The sequence below is a fragment of the Geotrypetes seraphini genome, chromosome 11 (assembly GCF_902459505.1).
Source record: "Geotrypetes seraphini chromosome 11, aGeoSer1.1, whole genome shotgun sequence".
NCBI classification, from domain to species: Eukaryota; Metazoa; Chordata; class Amphibia; order Gymnophiona; family Dermophiidae; genus Geotrypetes; species Geotrypetes seraphini.
Genome location: NC_047094.1, coordinates 8,874,190 through 8,896,437, shown reverse-complemented (window position 1 = coordinate 8,896,437; position 22,248 = coordinate 8,874,190). Strand labels below are relative to the sequence as shown.

Genomic DNA, 22,248 nt, shown 5'->3' with positions numbered 1-22,248 from the left:
GTATGGGGGAAGGGAGGAAAGGGAAGGGGTGGGGCGGAGAGAAGGAGGGATGCCTGTGCCCCCACCAACATGGTGCCCAGGGCGGACCGCCCCCTCCCCTACTACGCCACTGTATCTCTTGAATTATTCACTGGCGAGAACAGCATCATCTACCGGCTGTTTGTGCCGGCCTTGTTTCCCTTCTAACATCATTTCATGGTCACGCAACTAGGAAGTGATGTCAGAAGGGAGATGAGGCCAGTGTGGGCAGCAAGCGGAAGATGTTGCTTGCACAGGCAAACATTTAAAGAGGTATTCGGGAGAGGGGGTGGAGGAGAGGCGCCAAAGCCAGCAACTGGGATGGTCCGCCCCCACTCCCCCTTACAACACCACTGGGCCTCCATCTATCTTGAGACTACCTTTACTTCAGGAAGCAGGTGAAAGCTTGAGTCTTCTCCCAAATGATGACAGCAACGATAGTCATCATTAGAAGGCAGTGCGGGATCTCCCAGCCACATAAGAATAGCCTTACTGGGTCAGACCAATGGTCCATCAAGCCAAGTAACCCGTTCTTACGGTGGCCAATCCAGGTCCTAGTATTTGGCCAAAACCCAAGGAGTAGCAACATTCCAGAATCTCAAAGAATAGCAAGATTCCGGAACCCCAAATATGAGCAACATTCCATGAGAATCCCCAAAGAATAGTAAGATTCCAGAATCCCCAGAGTAGCAACATTCCAGCATCTCAAAGAATAGCAAGATTCTGGAACCCCAATGAGAGCAACATTCCAGAGCTGAGATTGTGATGTCATAATGCCTCATTCCACAGTGCCTCAGAGCCAACCTCATCAGTGATGTCACAATGGCTTCATTGTCCTATACTTGGCACACATAAGAACAGCCTTACTGGGTCAGACCAATGGTCCATCAAGCCCAGTAGCCCATTCTCACGGTGGCCAATCCAGGAACCTGGGTTAACCTCCACATTGTGGACAAAAAATTTTTAAGTGCGCATTCTGATTGATGTGTTCATTATAATTTTATAAGATAGAACAGTCAACTGTATTGATCAAAGCATTAAGACTCCTGAGGCAGGTCTTGGGGCCGAAACACGTACGTGTCGCGTCTTCCTTTGAGTATCTGCCTTGATAAGGTAGAATCTCCTGTTGCTTTGTATCGGGATGTCTTATGTGGCTAGTCCATTACAATGCTGGCCGCTCCCACGTCCAAATGCTCTGGATTTGGACATTTTGAACTTGGATAGTTTTGTGGTTGAAAATGGCAAAGTTGGACGTCTTAAGTTTGGCCAAGATGTCTAAGTAGGTAATAAAAAAAATTTGAAAATGGCCATTTGTCCTATCAAAAATGCCCCTCAAAATGTAGTGAGCATGAGCTCCTCCTGGTGTCAGGTCAAAAGCGCGCCGGGACAAAGGCGTGCGCAGACAATTGAGCGCAGCGCGGAGCCGCGTGCCGCAGAAAATTAAAGTTTTTACGGCTCCGACGGGGTGGGGGGGGCATGGGGGCACTTAATAGAGATCGCGCTGCGTTGTGGGGGCGTTGTGGGGGGTTGTAACCCCCCACATTTTACTGAAAACTTCACTTTTTCCCTGTTTTTAGGAAACAACGCCGGCGCGATCTCTATTAAGTAAACTGGGGGGCTCCCCAACAAAAACCCCTAAAAACTGTAATTTTCTTCGGCGCGCACCTCCATCTTGCGCTCAGTTGTCAGCGCGCGCCTTTGTCTTTCGCGGGGTTGTCTATGAACCGCTCCTCCTATTCTCTGCCCACGTGAACACCCATTTGAAATCTAGCTCGCAGCCAGATTACTGGCATGTATATGCACGAATGCACACACCTACATATTCTGGTTCTTTATGTGCATATTCAGTGCCTAAATAATAAATGTTGGTGACCACTGCATAGAATGACTCATTTAATGCAAGTTAGCTGTTTAGTAAACAGGCAGAAAGTGAGGCGTGTGGAGCCTTCATCCCCCTCATCCTCCTCTTTGCAGGTACAGGTGCGTCTTGAGACTCAATTACAACATTCCTGCGGACGGGGAGAACTGTGTCACGGTCCTGAAGAAGCTCTGCACGGTCACGCAAGCCAGCTACTGCGTTGGAGTCAGCAAGGTACCCTGCATGCACTGGACATATACTGTGAAATTGGGCAAGGAAACCCACTAGTGCAGGGCTGCCCAAGTCCGGTCCTTGGACCTACTGGCAGGCCAGGTTTTCAGGACATCCACAATGAATATGCATGAGAGAGATTTGCCTGCACTGCCTTCTCGGTGTGCAAATCTCTCTCATGAAAACCTGGCCTGCCAGTAAATTTCGAGGACCGGACTTGGGCAGCCCTGCAATCTTTGGTGATTTCTAAAATAGACTATTGTAACGCTCTCTTCAAGGGAATATCGTTGAATGAAATTAAACGTCTTCAAATCATTCAAAATGTTTCCATTAAACTTATAACCAAATCTAGAAAGTTTGATCATGTTACACCTCTTCTAAAAAACGCGCATTGGCTTCCAGTTATTCATTGGATAACATATAAACTCTGCTTGCTCACCTTCAAGTCTCTTCTCAATAAAACTCCAGCATTTATATATAAATGCTTAATTCCATACAATCCAAACAGAGCTTTAAGATCTAATGAACAAAATTTACTAACTATTCCTTCGCTTAAGATTATCAATACAAGACGGCAGTTTATTTTTTCGGTAACCGCTCCACAGACTTGGAACGCCCTTCCAATTTATTTACGAAAGGAGCAGGATCTGGGAAAATTCAAAAGTAATCTAAAAACATTTCTTTTTAAAGATGCCTTTGGTACTTAATCTATTAATCCTTAGGCCAGTGATTTTACTGTATTATATTATGCTTTCATTTGTTTCCCTCTTGTACTTTTCCTTTTTTGTTCTGCTTTTCTATATTGAATTGTATTTCGCATCCCCTTTTTGCCTTGTGTTATGAGTATGATGAGTTAATCTTTAACCCAATGTTACTATTTAAAGTTTGTACTGTATTGTCTCCTACTGAATGTATTTTAATTTGTTCATCGCTTAGAAGTATGATTAAGTGATTAATCAAAAGAACCATTAAACTTGAAACTTGAATGCTGAATTTAGCCCTTCTCAGTTTTCACGCAACACCTCTGTCCTAAGAGCTAGATATTGGGAAGAGTTAGTTGGAGATACCAGGCGTCCGGATTTCCCCGAACATGTCCTGCTTTTGAGGACATGTCCGGGGGTCTGGACGGCTTTTCAAAACCTGCCACTTTGTCTGGGTTTTGAAAAACCTCCTTCAAAATCGCCGTTGGGCAGGCGAGTGCATGTGACATCATCGTGTCACATGCATGGACTCTACCCGACCAGAGCTGGCAGCAGGGGGCGTGGCTAGGGCAGGATTGGGGATGGGATGTGGGCATGATGGGACGGGGATGGGTGGAACTGAGCATGCCTGGGTGCAGGTCTAAGGGGTCCGGATTTTCCGAATGGAAAATCTGGTAACCCTAGTTGGGGAAGAGGTGGATAATGTTGAAACGAGATGACATTTGTGAAGCTAAACGGCGCATCTCACGTTAGCAGACCTGCTAAGTCTTCCGCTTTTTGTGGGTCATCTGCAACACTCTCGCTGGGGAGCAAAGATCTCCCACGGAGCAGCCTCCCCCTCCATTGCCAGCAGGAATTGCATTAATATGACATCATTTCCTGTTGCCATGTGACTGGTCTCTTGATAAGAGCTGCAAAATCTCACAGCTCACATCGTGAGGCTGGTCCCATGGCAACAGGAGATGACATTTTATTCATGTGGCTTCTGCTGCCTGAGCAGGATGCGGTTTGTGTGTGACACAGCCAAGATCTGTCAGGGGGTGGAGCCCTTAGGTGGAGTGGGCAGGTCGAGGGATGTGATTGGGCAGAGTGCAGTAAAGCTGAGACATGACTAGACAGAATGGGGTAGAGCTAGGGGAGTGACTTAAAATCTTCCTCTCAAAGACTGAGCACCTCTGCGTTTGCATGTTGGTGGGAGGGATTTAATTGTGTGCCTTTCATGATATATATATTTTTGTATCTCAGCTCTTTATGAAAGAGCATGTGTACCAGGTCCTGGAGAGCAAGCGAGATGGTGTTTTGCATCTGGCTGCAGTTTCCCTTCAGCGCATCGCCCGCGGCTTCCTTGTGCGGAGACGATACCTTTCCTTGCGACGGAAGATCATTCTTCTTCAGGCCAGAGCCAGAGGCTGCCTTGCCAGGTAGAAAATCTGCCATTGGGACAAAAATCCTTCCGAAGGATGCATGTTTTAAAGTTCCCTAACATTTCTATTAAGCCAGGCCATAGATTTCGTCAAGGAAAGACAGATGTCAGTATCTTGGGTTGTAGACTGCAGAAATTGTAATAAATTGTTTGAGGAGCACGTCATTAAGAAACAAAAATAAGCAGAATAAAAATATGACATCTTGTGTTTTTTCATTTGCCAATACAGTGTTCCCCCGCGAATTCGCGGTTCTTGAATGTAGACTCGCTCATTCACGGTCTGCTCCCACCGCCTCTTCCTGTAGTAAAGCTGGGCTACACCAATCAGGAGGTGCGTGTCAAAACAGCTCCTGATTGGTGTAGCCCGACTATACTACGGGAAGAGGCGGACGGAGCAGACCGCGAGTGATTTTCTTCACCCGGCGGCGCTACAGCTGCCCTCTCCTGCCTCCCCTGCCTCTTGACAGGCGAAAAATCGCGTTTTTTAAAAAAAAAATTTGTGGGGGTTTCTTGAACGGAACCCCTGCGAATTTCGGGGGAGTGCGGTATAGCTGCACGCTTCAAAAGCACAGAACAAAAGGTGGAATTGTCCCAATCAGAATGGTGCACAAAAAAGTGTCTTTCAACTCATCTGATGAATCCAAATGCCTTTATTCATCCAAAATTCACAAAATGACTCCACGACTCGACATGCGCATGTTTTGGCCCAAACGGGCTGCCTCAGGAGTCTTTTTTTTTTTTTTTTTTTATTTATTTATAATTTTTCACAAATTGTTTAACAACAATCTAAAGAAATTAACAATTGAAAAAAGAAAATGATTATATTAAATTATGTATAATAATTCCACAGATATGACCAATCAGAGTCCACATATTGAAGAGAGAGAGTCCATCACCTCCAAGGGAAGTTGGGTCTAAAAGAAAAAAGAAAAACTCATACGAGTTACAGATTACAGAGTACGGTTGGATTAACCATCTGCCTGGATAGAGGACTATGTTGAAGGATCTGGAGCTCTAAATTTCGTCTTACCCTCTAAAAAGAAATTTAACTGGTCCGGATCATAAAATATATATCTAACATTCTGATAGGTAAGACAGCATTTGCAGGGAAAACGTAACTGAAAAGTTGCTCCCATATTTAAAGTTAACTGTCGATATGCCAGGAATTTCTTCCGTCTGGCTTGCGTCAATTTAGATACATCAGGAAATATTGAAACTTTGGAGCCGTGAAATTCCGCATTCTCAGTCCTATAGAATAAACGGAGAACTGCCTCTTTATCTTGGAGAAAAACAAAGGTTACCAGTAAAGTTGCTCTAACAGTTATTTCTTCTTGAATTGATGTTTCCAGCATACCAGTGAGATCCAAGTCTCCTGATACCATCCCTTTGCCTTTCTCTTCTTTGGGAATATTCAAATAGTATATCTTTTGAAGCGGTGGCATATTATTTTCAGGAAATTTCAACACTGATTGTAAAAAGGAGTTGAATAAATCTCTTGAAGTTTGAAGTTTAGATACCGGAAAGTTCAACAATCTGAGATTTAAATTTCTATTTGCATTTTCCAAATTTTCCATTTTTCTAACCAGCAAAGACTTTTCCTTTAAATGTAAATTCATAGAAGCCTTTATTTCTGACACTGATTTTTCCAAGTTGTCCGTTCTATTGGACTGCTTTTGGAGTTTCTCTTCCAAAGTTTTAACTTGTAAATTAGTATTCTGTGTTGAAGAAAAAAGTTGAGAGCATACCTTATGGATTGACTCAAGTCCACTCCAAATCGCTTCCATATCGATGACTTCAGGTTTTACCAGAGGAGGGGGGGGCAAAGATGTTCCGTGGACTACCCCATTAGCTCGCTGCTCCTCTGTCCCTGCATCCTCACCAACAACTGCTCCTCCGTTCTCCATTGTCGACTGCAAAGGAGTCTTATGAGTCTTCAGCTTTATGAAAAGGTGCACAATCTCACTAAATATTGCTTCTTACTGGAAAGATGTGTCACGGTGACAAACGCTGCGACTCATAAGACTCCTGAGGCAGCCCGTTTGGGCCGAAACATGCGCATGTCGAGTCGTAGAGTCATTTTATGAATTTTGGATGAATACAGGCAATTGGATTTATCAGATGAGTTGAAAGACACTTTTTTGTGCACCATTCTGATTGGGACAATTCCACCTTTTGTTCTGTGCTTTTGAGGTTGTGGTTTTGTTTCCCCTGTTTTGTCCTTTAGCTGCACGCTTCAGACATGAAAATGAAGTCTAAGCAAAGCAAAAGAAAACAAGAATTTGGGGGCTGTCACAGCCCCTCCAGGGAATGGAGTCCTAGGCATTGCACACAGTGGCGTAATGGGGGTGAGAGGTGCCCCTCCCCCACCCATCAACTCCTTCCACCCCCTTGTGCGGTGCGTGCCTGGGCCCCTTCCTTTTCCCCGTCCATCTGTAATGTTCGCTGCGCTAGGGGCAACCCCAGCCTGCTGCTCGAACCAGCGGCGGCTCTTCCTCTGACATCATTTCCTAGGCGAAGGTCCAGGAAGTGACATCAGAAGAAGAGCCAATGCTGGCCTGAGCAACAGGCTGGGGTCGCTGCTTGCGCTGTGCATGTTAGAAAGGTATGGGGGGAAGGGACGTGGTGCGTGTGCGGTAGTGAGGGGGCAGGGAAGGAGGGGAGCAGAGAGGATGATGGGTGCTGGCACCCTCCCCCCCCTTATCACGCCACTGATTGCACAGTAGCTGGGTGCTGGATTAGGGTCGGGGTACCAGACGTCCGGGAAAACCTTAAAGTCCCTGACCTTAAGGCCATGTCATCTGCGTAGGCATGGACGTTGATGCGATGATATCATACGCATGCACGTGACATCATCACATCGACATCCATGCCTGCGCAGATGCGGTCCCCAGCTTGGGGAGGTTCGTATGGGGGCGGAGCTGGAGGCAAAATGAGGTGGGATTAGGGCGGGGTGGTGCGGGACCAGTTGTCCTCTTTTTTTATTTTTTTAATATAGAGGAAATCTGGCAACCCTAGATTATTATTATTTTTTTTATTTAATTCTTTATTAATTTTAAAACTGGCAAACAAGTGATTAATATTATAACAATACATTAATAATAAATATACACTTGACATTCTTATACATATAAACCATTAAAGTAAAAATTATAACTCTTTCCCACCCACCCACCAATTCTTGCATGGAATTTTCATAATAAAACAGAAATCCTGACATTAATTAAAATATTAATCATCCAATTCCCCCCTCCCCCCAATAAAATACATGTATCCATCAGAAAGGAAAATGATGTTCAGTCATTACAATAATTCTCTAATGGCCCCCAGATCTTTATAAAGTTGTTATAATTACCTTTATGTACAGCAATTGCCCTTTCCATTTTAAAAATGTGACAAAGTGAATTCCACCAAAAAGAATAATTAAGATTTGTATAATTTTTCCAATTGGCCGTAATGTGCTGAATTGCCACCCCTGTCATTATTAACAGAAGTTTGGCAACCCTAGATTAAGTTGCATGGGTTCTGAGTGGGCCTCGTCCAGAAGATTGACACAGTGATAGCTGGGTTTGGTGGAAGGGAGAAGTGAGATAAAACAAGGGGAAATACCCCAAAGTTGTTGCAAATGGAGTCGTAGTCTGAAAACCCAAAGGGAACCGAAAGAATCTTCTGGGCCCCAAAACTAAAATCTTCACTGAGATGTGGGTCTAGAGCAGGGGTCGGCAACCGATCCTCGAGAGCCACAGGCAGGCCAGCTTTTCAGGATATCCACAATGAATATGCATGAGATAGATTTGCATCTCAGACGCATTCATTGTGGATATCCTGAAAACCTGACCTGCCTTTGGCTTTCGAGGACTGGAATTGCCTACCCCGGATCTAGAGCGGTGTTTCTCAAGTCGGTCCTGGAGTCCCCCCCCCTTGCCAGTCAGGTTTTCAGGATATTCACAATGAATAAGCTTAAAGAAATTTGCAAATAATTGTTTTGCATTTTGTCTTTGTTTTGTTCTATTTCTATCATTTAAATTTCTGCTTCTATTCCTTTCTCTCCTCTCTTCTACCTTCCAAAGTATTTAGATCAATGCTGTCTTATTAAAATGTTTATTTTATTTTTATTTTTCCTCTAACTCTACTTTTCACTTCTCTATTACCCTCCAGGTACTTTAGTTAGATTGTGAGCCTTCGGGACAGTAAGGGAATTTTTCAAGTACCTTTCTTATTTCTAATCTTAATGTATATTTTCTGTAAACCGTTTAGAACCTAACGGATGTAGCGGTATATAAGAAATAAATTACATTACATTACATTACATTACATGGACCATTTGGCCTTCATCTGCCATCATGTTTCTAGGTTTCTATAACCATAAAGCTCTATGACATCACAATGCAGGCAAAGAGCCTTAGCCAATGGGAAGAAGATATGCAAATGTTAAGAGCCTTAGCCAATAGGGAGAGGAGGAGATAGTGGATGCTGCAGAATTCTACTGTTCAACGGCTCCCCCTTCTGCTTCTATTCCTTTCTCTCCTCTCTTCTACCTTCCAAAGTATTTAGATCAATGCTGTCTTGTTAAAATGTTTATTTTATTTTTATTTTTCCTCTAACTCTACTTTTCACTTCTCTATTACCCTCCAGGTACTTTAGTTAGATTGTGAGCCTTCGGGACAGTAAGGGAATTTTTCAAGTACCTTTCTTATTTCTAATCTTAATGTATATTTTCTGTAAACCGCTTAGAACCTAACGGATGTAGCGGTATATAAGAAATAAATTACATTACATTACATTACAATGTATGCAAATCAAGTGGACGCATATTCATTGTGGATATCCCGAAAACCCTGACTGGCAAGGGGGGACTCCAGGACCGAGTTGAGAGACTGATCTAGAGGATGGACCTCGTTAGTGTTTTGTGTTTTAGAATGAAGCATCATTTGGGTCGGCTTTAGTTCAGAAACTCTGTCATGCTGCTCCTTTCTCTGCAGGCAGAAATACAAGAACTTACGGAAAAGTCTGATCAAATTCAGGTCCTTGGTTCATATGTACATAAATCGCAGGAGGTACCTGAAGGTAAGAGAGACACCTGAGGAACAGATTACAAAGGAATTTGCCCGGGTTTCTAGAAGGGTAATTCTGTAAGGTACACCGACAAGTGCGCACAGTAAAATGGCGCTCCGTCAATCACGCTAGTGCTAGGGTAAAGTTTAGATGAGGATTATGGGAACCAGTGCTCCCTCTAAGCGGGCGGGTGTTGTGAGCAAACTTTTTTCGCTGTGCGCTAAAAATATCGGGCGCCAGCAAGTTATGAGCCAACTCGCCCGATTCTCCTCTCGCCGCCCTGCCATCTGCCGTACGCCGTGCGCTGTGACGAGAAACTTGTGCGCTGCGATGTAATATTTTGTGCGCCAGCGCACAAGAGCGCAGCTTAGCGGGAACACTGATGGGAACCCTTTTAGCCTTTTACCCTAACACTAGATACCAAGTGAATATTTTAAGTGTAGTATCCGCTGCATGGAGCGCGATTGATGGGGCACCATTGTCCTGCGCGCACTTGTCGGTGCGTGCATTTGACTGGGCGCAATTGTCGTGTGCACATTTGACGGGTCACCATTTTGTAACCAAGGCACACATAAACGTCTATAAAACTAAAACTTATGTGGGCGGGGCTTAATTTCAGAGGGAGCGGCCCGCAACACGCTTCCACCATTTTTTTTTTAAGACTCCAGAGCATTGACTGCATTTATTGAGTCACAATAATGTCATGTACCTTTCCTTTTATTCGACTTCCTTACACATTGTGGGGGGAGGGGAATGTATTATTGTTTGCTATACATAATTATCTATATTATTGAAATTAAATTTGTACTTCTTCTATTAATTATGGGGAGGAGGGGGGCAGAAAATTATTGTTTTTTTTAATTATTTGTGTATTTAAAGTACGTTCTGTGAAGTGTTTATGTTTAAATTCATTGTATGGCACTGTTAACATTTGAGAATTAATAAAGATTTATAAAAAATAAAAAAATAAAAAAGACTCCAGAGCAATAGGCAGGCAGCGGAGAAGAGGAAAGGAGGAAGTAATTCAAAACCTTTTCTCCAATTCTCCCTGTCCCCTCCCCAGTGGCATAGCAAGGGTGAGAGACACCTGGAGTGGTAACAACCCCTCCCCCGTCCTCTTCTCTGCCCCCCCCAGCATACGCGTACACCCCTCTTCTTCCTCCATATCTCTTTAACTTCCCCGGCACGAGCAGCATCTCCAACTTGCTGCCCGCACTGGCCTCGGCTCTCTTAGGGTTTCCAGACGTCTGGATTTCCACAGACATGTCCTCCTTTTCGAGCACTATCCAGGGGTCCGGACGGCTTTTCAAAACCCGGCATTTTGTCTGGGTTTTGAAAAGCTTCCCTCAAAATCGAGTCGTGAAGGGGCTTCTACGCATACGCGGACGCATTGCGGTGATGTCATCTGCATCGCATCCGCACATGCATGGATGCGGTCTGGGGGTGGGACTGAGGGACGGAATGGGGCAGGCCTGGGGGCGTGGCCATAGGCCCGGCTATTCCTTCAGGGAAAATCTGCTACCCTAGGCTCTCCCTCTGATGTCAGTTCCTGGTCCCGCTGTTTGGCTTAAGTATGAACGACACGTGGCTGGTGTCGTTTTTGTAGGCGGCTGCCGATTTAGACGTCATTTACAGAACCTGGTCCAAAGTGTTCTCTGTTAAATATGCTTTCTGCAGATGTGGAGATTAATCGGTTCATAGACAACGGCGCGAAAGACAAAAGCGCGTGCCGACAATTGAGCGCAGTGTGCGCCGTCGCGCCGCTCTAAATTACAGTTTTTAGGGGCTCCGATGGGGGGTTTTGTTGGGGAACCCCCCCAGTTTACTTAATAGACATCGCGCCGGCGTTAGGGGGGGTTTGGGGGGTTGTTCCCTCTAAGCTGAGCAGGAGTCCTCCACCCACAGTCTCACCAATAGAGGGTGCTGTTTTACTGTCACATTTTTCAATTGTGAGGGACAGGCAAGTTCTGCAGGACTCCAGGGAACATACCTGTCCTTAGCGACTGAAAATATTCCACCCCCTAGTGGTAGCAATGCAGCTGGAGGACACCTGCTCAGCTTAGAGGGAACAGTAAAAAAACCCTCCACATTTTACTGTAAACTGAACTTTTTCCCTAAAAACAGGGAAAAAGTGAAGTTTTCAGTAAAATGTGGGGGGTTACAACCCCCCACACCCCCCACAATGCCCCCACAACGCGGCGCGATGTCTATTAAGTAAAGTGGGGGGGTTCCCCCCAAGCCCCTTGTCGGAGCACTAAAAACAGTAATTTAGAGCGGTGTGGTGGCGCGCGCTGCGCTCAATTGTCTGGACGCGCCTTTGTCCCGGCGCGCTTTTGACCTGACACCGATTAATCTGGCAAAATTTGTAACTGTGTGTAATAGCAGCAAGGTGCAAAATTAACAGAGATTTTGGCAGTTGGAACCCAAGCACAGTACCGGGTAAAGCTTTGGATTCTCGCCCAGAAATAACTAAGAAGAAAAAAAAAAAAATTTTAAATTGAATCAGGTTGGGCAGACTGGATGGACCATTCGGGTCTTTATCTGCCGTCATCTACTATGTTACTATGTTACTATGTTACTGCTTGATTTGGGCAGCAAGCTATTTGCCAGATAGACAATTTTTGGTTAAGCATTCAGAGCACATTTACATAATCAGTATAATTATGGCATTCAGAAGGAGGAGGGTCCTTCAGTTCTGAGAGGGGGGGGAGCAGTATTTCAGCAATGGTTGAGGAGAGCTAAGTAGGATTCTTGTTTTTGATCTATCCAAATTAGTGATTCTCAGCCCAGTCCTTGGGATCCAGTCTGGTTTTTAAGCTATTCATAGTGAACACAATGGAGAGATTTACATACAATGTAGACAGATTTAGTATGCAAATCTTATCTCGTGCATATTCATTGTGACATCCTAAAAACTCAACTTGGCTGTGTATGATGCATGGTCCAGATTGAGGATTCGTGAGATGGTGACCGAAGCAGTGTATTTTGCACTAAAAAACCAAGAAATGAGGGAGTTGATGGTGGCTGGGGAAGATAGAGGAGGGGGAAGGACCAAAGAAGTGGGGGGGGGGAAGGGGTAAGAGTGCAGCCATTTTTCATAGCCATGGATACTTGTCACTGATCTGTGTAAAATGCCACCTGGCCAGAATTTCCACAGCCAGGTATGCTCTATGATCATTTTGAAAACACTTGTGCTTGAAAGGGTTAATCCCAGACTCCATTAGCATTGGAAGGAGAGAGTGCACCTGGTACTCTGTTTCCAGGTGGGGATGAGCCCCACCCATATCAGCTGTGCAAATGGTCAGTCCCATCAGCTGTGACCAGGTAGCATGAAGACCTCAGGCTTTATTCGGCAGAGGGGAGACAATGTGAGTACAAGGGAGGTGACCCATCAGCAAGAAAAGTCAGGGTGCCGGACTGGTTTCTATATAGTTTACAAGTAAAATTTGTCATTTACACCAGAAATTTTAAATCAGATTTCTTTCATTCTTACACAAGTGGAATTCTGGACTTCTAGTTTCAAATTGAAATTGAATCTAGATAAATCAAAGTTTTTTCTGGCTAGCCCTAATGATAAGCTTACTGAAACGATGTTGACGATAAATGGTCAAACTTATCCAATAGTCCCTACTTTAAAAATATTAGGAGTTACATTAGATCGTACTTTATCATTTAAGGCTCATACAGAGTGTTTTATCACTCTTTGGAAGCTGCGAATCATTAGAAAATATTTTGATTTTATATCATTTAAAATACTGGTTCAATCGTCAGGTCTTTCAATATTAGATTATTGTAACGTTATTTATTTGGCTGCTTATAAAAAAACAACTAGTTGATTAAGATTAATTCAAAACACAGCTATTCGTTTGATTTTTAATTTAAAAAAACACGATCACATCAGCTCATATTATCAAAAACTTCACTGGTTGCCATTCGAGGTTGTTTAAATTTGGATGTATTTGCTATAAAGTTTCATTTGGGTGAGCTCCATCTTACCTTGTTGCTCATTTTAGATTTTTTAAATGTAAAAAAAATATACTTAGATCCGGTTGGTTTTATTTTCCTTCAGCGAAAACGTGTCGCTTGAAGAAATTCTTAGATAGGACTCTGGCGTTTCAAGCAGGAGTTATGAATTTGTGTTTGAACGCTCTTATTACTCCAGCCCTCTTATTGGAAAGATTTGAAAACTTATCTATTTAAACAATACAATATTTAATAGATTTCAAAATTATTATGATAGGTGGATTTTTTATTATTTTTATGGAGTAAGGTTTCAAGTCGCTTATCTATTTTAGTATAAATAATCTGTATTGTGCATTTTTTATTTTGAATAAGTTAGGGTTGTATTTTGCTAGTCAGTATCTTTTATTGAACTGTGTTTGGATCTGTATTTTAATTACTTGATGTAATTACTATTGTGGTATAGAAAACTAAGCTATTATTATTAACTATTATTAGACACAACGAAGTGGCACAGTGTTAGGGTTACTCCGTGTGGTTGAATCTCCCTGACCAGCCACCGAGTCGGCCACCGATTCGTGGCGGCACGCACAGTGAGGAATCCACCCTGTGACGTTTCACGGCAGAGTTACGGAGTGGTCTGCCATTGCCTACTCACTGTTGGCCAGCATAGAGGCCCCTCAGCCTACACCACCTGGTATTCCCAGGCGGTCTCCCATACTGGTAGGGTTGCCAGATTTTCCCAAAAGAAAATCCGGACTCAGGGCCACGCCCCACAGTTCTGCCCTGTTCCACGTGTGTCATGCCCCGTCCCGCCCCCCCGGCAGCATCCATGCATGCCCGGACACAACGCAATGATGTCATGCGCACGCCTGCATGACATCACCCCGTTGAGTCCACTCATGCGCAGATGCCCCTTCCCGACGCGATTTTAACAGGAAGCTTTTCAAAACCCGGACAAAGTGCCGGGGTTTTGAAAAGCCGTCTGAACCCCCCCCCCCGGGCATGTCCTCAAAAATCAGGGGAAATTGGAACATCTGGTAACCCTACGTACTGGTGATTAAAAAAACCATATCCCTATAAATGTTCAAAGCGGCTTATGATTTTAAAACTGTATGAATACATCAAATCTCACGGTTCATAGACAACAACGCGGAAGACAAAGGGACAAAGGCGCGCGCCGACAACTGAGCGCAAGACGGAGGCGCACGCCGAAGAAAATTACTGTTTTTAGGGGCTCCGATGGGGGGTTTTGTTGGGGAGCACCCCCAGTTTACTTACTACAAATCGCGCTGGTGTTGTGGGGGGTTTGGGGGGTTGTAACCCCCCACATTTTACTGTAAACTTAACTTTTCCCTAAAAACAGGGAAAAAGTGAAGTTTTCAGTAAAATTTGGGGGGTTACAACCCCCCAAACCCCCCACAATGCCCCCACAACGCGGCGCGATTTGTATTAAGTAAAGTGGTGGGGGGGTTCCCCCCCACACCCCCCCCCCGTCGGAGCCCTAAAAACAGTAATTTTCTTCGGCGTGCGCCTCCGCGCTGCGCTCAATTGTCTGCTCGCGCCTTTGTCCCGGCGCGCTTTTGACCTGACACCAATTTCACAGTGCCTAATTTCTAAGCAATCTTTCTTTTTTCAGATAATACATTTCTAAGTCCCTCTATGGTCTTCAGTTGCAGCCAACCACCAGCCAAACTATTTGAAGGCCTGTTTCTCTTTCTGGCTTTTATTCATCATCAGGCCTTAGTTTTTTAAAGTGCTTGTGCTCTTTATTCTGTTTTGTGCAAATCAATAAACTTTTTGTTATACAACTTTAAAACTTATGTACTTAGCTTTAGCTATTTGTTCATTCTTTTTTTTTGAACCTTGAGAAGGACTTTAAGGTTCAACATGTTTCGCCCGAAGGCTTTTTCAAGAAGGGGTCCTCCCTTTTGTTTTGCTCCACAGCATCCCGACGTGTGTTCTTCTATGTAAAAAACTAAGGCCTGATGATGAATAAAAGCCAGAAAGAGAAACAAGCCTTCAAATAATTTGGCTGGTGGTTGGTTGGAACTGAAGACCATAGAGGGACTTAGAAATATATTATCTGAAGAAAGAAAGATTGCTTACAAATTAGGCACTTTGAAGTTTATTGTATGCATTGGGCTATCTTAAGACATCAAATCTCAAGCATAAAACATGGCCCAAAATACCATGGCAACTTACATCCTTCGTAATTTCCTACTTCATAAATTTCTGAAATAAATGAGTTTTCAGGCCTTTCTGAAATAACATATAGGAAAATTGATTTTTTTTCAAAATAGATGGTAATGTGTTCCAAATTGGTAAGAAAAGGAATTTTCAAGATATTTTTTCAATTTAATTTCTTTAATGGAAGGACCGACTACATCCATTTGATGTAAAATACGACTGGAACTAATTCTATTCGGAAAACATATTAGGTGATAAACCTGTAAAGCAGTTAAACCATAAAAGATCTTAAAAATAATGCAATATGTTTTAAATACTGAAGTGGTAACCAATGTAGCTCCCTAAATAATGGCAAAATATGACTGAACTCGCCGCTGTATTATGTAACATCTGTAGCCGGTTCCTTAATTTTACCAAAATGCCCAAATACAGAGGTTTAGTGAGTTTCCAGATGTTTGTGATGCTACATATTGAAGGAAGTGTCTCTGATGATAGTTTTTATGGGCGTTTACCCTCCCCCCACCCCGTTTTACAAAAACACGCAAGCGGATTTTAGTGCCGGCCGATGCCACTGAATGCTCTGCGTTACTCCGCCACTCATAGGAACTCTATGAGCATTGGAATAGCGCAGAGCAGCGTGCAGGCCGGCGCTAAAAACCGCTTGCACAGTTTTGTAAAAAGGGGGGGGGGAGGGATTAGTTAGCTAGTAGTTTAATGGGCTGAAAAAGGACAGATTGGGGGGGTTGGTTGCAGAAGAGGGAGGGTCGGTATCATTGTACATCGCTCTGATAGTTGTTTTGTTTTAATTAGCTCATGAGCGGTGTATAAATGTTTAAAAAAAAAAAAAAAATTACAGACAAAAGGGTGATGCATTAAAACCGCGGACATGCCGACATTTGAGCGCAGGACAAATGCACTCTGCCGCTTCCGCTGCTTTGAGGCCTTCCCTTTTAACGCTCTAATGGGGGGGTGACTACATTTAGAATTTCTCACACTCCCGTTGGGGGGGTGTGGGGGGAACCCCCCCACTAAACTGAAAACTCCCAAACAGCGAAAAGAACGGGAGAGTTCAATGTACTGAGGGGGGGGGTCCCCCAAACCCCCCCAACGGGAATGCAAGCAGTTCTAAATGTAGTCGGGGGGTTCCCCCCATACTGCCCCTCACTGCGTAAAATGGAAAGCCTCAAAGCGACAGCGCGCATTTCTCCTGCACTCAAATGTCGGCGCGGGATTGTTGGCGTGCCGTTGGCCTCTGCGCTTTTGACGGTGTACCGATAAAAGTGGTATGGTCCTCTTCCATTCACTCTCTGATTAATAAGGAGAGGGGCGAGTGGATTGGCACTCTTGTAAATCATTACGCAGAAAGACGCGGGATGACACCTGGGCTGTTTCTTTGCTAAGTAATTAATGTGCGCTGGTAATTATGGCGTGCCCTACCAATTGGATCTTTTCATTAGCACCGCACTGGCAGGTCCCTAGCTCTCCTGATTGTGTGGGGGTGGGGGAGTTGCATCCGAGAGTAGAGAGAGGCACAATCTGTACAGCTGCATGTTCTCATCCATTTCCTGTGTACAGAGGATTAGAAAAGGACTCACCGCCCAAAGCGCCTTTCAGCCTAAACCTGCTTTGTGTCTATTCTCTGCTACACCAGTGTCCACTGGCATTACAGTAAATTACCATCAAATTATGCTAGGGCTAGGGGATATGCCATGAAGCTAACAGGCTGCAGATTTAAGACAAATTGGAGCATGGATTTTTTTTCCTTTGGGATCTGCATGCAAGTCAGTGCAAAAAAAAAAAAAAAAAAAAGTGAAGGCGTGGAGTGAATATATATCATACTAACAAAACAAAACCCTACAGGTGCTTGTATGTAGTGATCTCATACGAAAAGCATACTTTAAAACAATACCCACCCCCCCTTTACAAAACCGCAATAGCAGTTTTTAGCGTAGGCTGGTACGCTGAATGCTCCGGGCTGCTTCCTACGCTCATAAAGATCCATTAGGATGTAATATAATCCTACTGAGTTCCAGAGGCGGGTCTTGCCCCAGAGTGCAGTGAATCAAGGGTTGAGAGAGACTTCCAGCTCTACCTAACCATGGGCTGAGAGTAAGAGCCCTGGGAAGCAGAGTAATTGTATTGAGTGAATGAGTGACTGTTAAGGGGAACAAAATATCCTTACATGGCTGAGGTCAGCCACTGATATATTGAGTTGTGGACTTATTTATTTATATACCGCATAAATACTATGCGGTTTACAAAATTACATGCATACATATTAAAAATACTAAACCATGTTTCTACAGAACAAACACAATAAAACATTAACAGTCGTGTTATTAAAACCTTTTTTCAAATTCATCCAACAAGATAAAAAGACAAATCCCATGAAAACATTTACAGGACGCAAATAGTATTAGCACAAGAAGGCATTAACAAATAATTCCAGCTCTGGCTAGAGCTAGACCCTGTGGAAATGATGTGAAAGGAAAATACGCCATCGCAGTTAATGACTCGAAGATCTTTAATGTCACTGGCGGGGAAAACAACCTTCCACCTAAAAGTTGCAAAATGATGTAACTCTGTTTTAAGTAGTTCCTGTATGCATGCTGTAAATTGCTTATCTTATAGAAAACTCATCTCAAAAAGAATTTTCTCATCATACTCCCTCTAACGGTGGTCACTGTTTCGCTCCTCGCTGCTTCAGGGAATAAGGACCAAAGTCTTTCTAGAAACACAAAAAACACCTGAAATTTCATGCGAATCAATCAGAACAAAGCACGACATTAACTGCAACATTTTGTTACCGAGGAATGAAATTCAGTGCCAGCAAAATAGCGTAAGAAAATGTTACTGAACCACAATTCTCCACGGCACACGTAAGTGATTTGAAACTAGAAACCTCAGCGTGGCAGTAATTGAGCAACAGTTCAAATGAAGCTAACTATTACAAACTAATTTATTTAGAATTAGTTTATAAACTAATAAAAACATGAATAAATTCATGTAAACCGTAATGAGCTCCCCTGGGAGAACGCTATAGAAAACTGAATAAATAAGTAGTGCGATAACCAGAGCTGGTATTGTGATGTCATAATGCCTCATTCCACCAATAAGAGTCAACCTCATCAGTGATGTCATAATGGCTTGATTGTTCTATACTCAGCTCACTTTTACTACATTTTGATTCCTAGTGGTTAAAGTTACAGCCTCAGCACCCTGAGGTTGTGGGTTCAAACCCACGCTGCTCCTTGTGACCCTGACCAAGTCACTTAATCCCCCCGTTGCCCCAGGTACATTAGATAGATTGTGAGCCCACAAGGACAAACAGGGGAAAAATGCTTGAGTTCCTGAATAAATTCATGTAAATGTTCTGAGCTCTTGGGAAAACAGTGTGGAAAACTAACTAAATAAATAGTGTGAAAAGTTTCAGCCTCTCATAACCAGAGCTGAGATTGTGATGTCATAATGCTTCGTTCCACCAATGCCTAAGAGCTGACCTCATCAGTGAGGTCGTGCTGCCCCTTCCGTCCTTCTCAATGTGCAGGGTATCGTGCTGGCTTCTCTGCTGCTCATCTGTTGTCTCCTGATTTGGTTTCAGATAAAAGTTGAAATGCGCAGAATCGTAGAGGAGCAACGCAGGATTGCAGAGGAAGAAAGGCAGAGAATTGAGAAGGTAAAGGAGAGGGATTGGGACTTGTATACCACCTTTTTGCAGTTATACAACCACACTCAAAGGTGGATCACAATTGAAATGATTTAATGCAAATACACAAATTCCATCGTGACAATGCCACTCTCCCATCTTTCATGTCACTGCTTTTTGCTATCAGGAACTGACCAAGAGAGAAGTTGTTTGCGTTGCCCACCTGGAAATCCCAGCTGAGCTCTCAGGGCTCCTGGAGGCAGTTACAGGTAGGAGGTCAGCCCTTGGAAGGGTGGATTCATGCTTGATTGGAAAACCCCTTGGGAATCTGATTGGATGAAAGATGCAATTGTACAACTGCACATTATTATTATAGTTAAAAGGACTGAGGAGGACTCACGGAAAGCAGATATCACAGGTGTGATAAGGTCCCTCTTTCATGGTTTTTAAAGTATTGTGGTTTCCCAAAACCCAATTGAGAGACTTCCAGCCATTGGTTCCTCTAAGAGGAGTGGGAGTCCTCCATCTGCATTGCTGCCAGTGGGGGGCAGTGCTTCAATATTGTGTCTTCAATTGCTAGGGACAGGCAAGTTCTTGGAAGTCCCAGCCCTGGCCTACCCCCACCCCACCCACCAGTTTCACCCCTTTGTTCCCATCCTCTGTACCTTTTTAATGCTTCTCTTTCCCTCTAACCCTCTTCCCATGCATGTGCTTCTTTCTCTCTCTCTCCTTCTCTCCACCCTCCCCGGTGGGTGCTTCTCTCTTTCTCCCCCTCCCTCCAACCCTTCTCCCTCGGGTGCTTCTCTCCCTCCCTCCATCCCCCTCCTCCAGCAGGATTCAGTGGCGCTGAGTCTCTGACAACCAGAATTCGCTGACTTTCTAGAGGGCTGCTTGCTGCAACGCCTCACTCGGCCTTCTTATGCAGGGCTGCTTTGCATAAAAAGGGCCCATCACCTTGGCCTCAAAAGAGTTGGCAGCCTGAGGGCTAGAACTGTAGTTCTGAAACTCTTTAACTTTGCACTCTGGCTGTCCAGCCCTAGCCCAGCCTGGAATCGGGTACCTCTCCCCTGACCCCACCGAATGTTTAACCTTTGGGTCTACCAGCAGCATCAGCGAGGTGAGACCGCTGCCGTCAGCCTGCCCCAGAAGCCTTCATTTTGCAGCTATCACTATAGATCAAGGAACTTTGTAATATATGCATGGCTTGTCAAGGCTGCAAATATAGTGCTGGATATGAGGCCCGGTGTTATACCATTGGTTGATTCTGAAGAGGAAGAAGCGTCGTTTGCTGCTTGACTATTTCCTGCGCTTGCCTTTCTTTGATAGTTGATAAGCATGTTAATGAAGACTGTGTGGGTGCGGTACAGGCTCCACGACTGCAAGGAGAATCCCAGCTCACGCTGCCCCTTGACATCAACAATTACCCCATGTCCAAGTATGTACGACTTCACTTCAAGGTAAGTCTTCCTACCGTATGAGTACCACAAATCATGCCCAGCTGCTTAGCTTGGCATCACCCCTTCTGTCGATACAGAGGCTGAGGTAAATGACAGCTGAGAGAAGGTTTGTCTTTATGTAGTGCAGTAGGCTAACATCACACAGTCCATCACTAGGGGGCAGTGGTGGATGGGCAATAACCACACAGTAGAGAATGGGGAAGACAAAACAGAGTAGTATCCAACATAGTGGACAGAAGGCCCCAGGGATAATGAAGAACATAAGAATAGCCCTACTGGATCAGACCAATGGTCCATCTATCCCAGTAGCCCATCCTCACGGTGGCCAATCTAGGTCACTAGTACCCGGCAAAACCCCAAGGAGTAGCAACATTCTGAAACCACAGAGTATCAAGATTCCATGCAGAATCTCAAAAATAGTGAGATTCTAGAATCCCCAGAGTAGCAACATTCCATGCAGAATCCCCCAAAGTATGTCAAGATTCCATGCAGAATCTCAAAGAGCAAGATTCCAGAACCCCCCAATAGTGCAAAATCCCATGCAGAATCCCCCAAAGTATGTCAAGATTCCATGCAGAATCTCAAAAATAGCAAGATTCCAGAATCCCCAGAGTAGCAACATTCCATGCAGAATCTCAAAGATAGTAAGATTCCGGAACCCCCAATAGTAGCAACATCCCATGCAGAATCCCCAAAGTGTGTCAAGATTCTGGAACCCCCAATAGTAGCAACATCCCATGCAGAATCCCCAAAGTGTATCAAGATTCCATGCAGAATCTCAAAGATAGCAAGATTCTGGAACCCCCAATAGTAGCAACATCCCATGCAGAATCCCCAAAGTGTGTCAAGATTCCATGCAGAATCTCAAAGATAGCAAGATTCCGGAACCCCCAATAGTAGCAACATCCCATGCAGAATCCCCAAAGTGTGTCAAGATTCCATGCAGAATCTCTAAGATAGCAAGATTCCAGAACCCCCAATAGTGCAAAATCCCATGCAGAATCCCCCAAAGTATGTCAAGATTCCATGCAGAATCTCAAAAATAGCAAGATTCTGGAATCCCCAGAGTAGCCACATTCCATGCAGAATCCCCAAAGTGTGTCAAGATTCCATGCAGAATCTCATAGATAGCAAGATTCCGGAACCCCCAATAGTAGCAACATCCCATGTAGAATCCCCAAAGTGTGTCAAAATTCCGGAATCCTGAAGAGTAGCAACATTCCATGCTATCGATCCAGGGCAAGCAGTGGCTTCCCCCATGTCTTTGTTTGTTTGTTTATTTTCCGCTTTTTTCAAGGCGGAGCAGAAAGCAACATACACAATAGAATTACGTACAAAAAGCTAAAAAAAATATAACAATTTCACAATGCCATCAAACCATCAAATCCTGCTAGAACTGAGTTATTACATATTCTTTGCCACGCTAAACACCGGGAGACAAATTCAGACTCATTTTCCATACTTCATGAGACAAAACAAATGTCGTTTCCATAACAGCCTATGGACTTTTCCTCCAGGAAATTGTCCAAACCTTTCTTAAAACCCGAAGAGCTGACAGTCAGTGACATGTGGTAGGATGCTGAGAGAAGGGGTGAGTGGCAGAGTCAGGGTGTCTAGACCGTGGGGGTGGTGGGGGAGGGAGAGAGGTTGAGGTAGCACCAGATTTAGAGAGTTTGAGTAATTTGTATGGTTTTTTTGGGTTGGTTTGGTTT

General features: G+C 44.1%; 1 protein-coding gene across 1 annotated transcript in view; it reads left to right on the top strand.

Annotated features, from left to right (window-relative positions):
• Window positions 1-22,248, top strand: part of MYO15A (myosin XVA) — a 204,666-nt gene that overhangs the window by 80,358 nt on the left and 102,060 nt on the right. Inside the window, exons 22-27 of the mRNA XM_033914963.1 lie at window positions 1,993-2,110; window positions 4,054-4,229; window positions 9,211-9,295; window positions 19,035-19,109; window positions 19,267-19,348; window positions 20,406-20,536. Coding sequence (XP_033770854.1) covers window positions 1,993-2,110; window positions 4,054-4,229; window positions 9,211-9,295; window positions 19,035-19,109; window positions 19,267-19,348; window positions 20,406-20,536 — 667 coding nt within the window. The remainder of the gene's footprint in view (window positions 1-1,992; window positions 2,111-4,053; window positions 4,230-9,210; window positions 9,296-19,034; window positions 19,110-19,266; window positions 19,349-20,405; window positions 20,537-22,248) is intronic.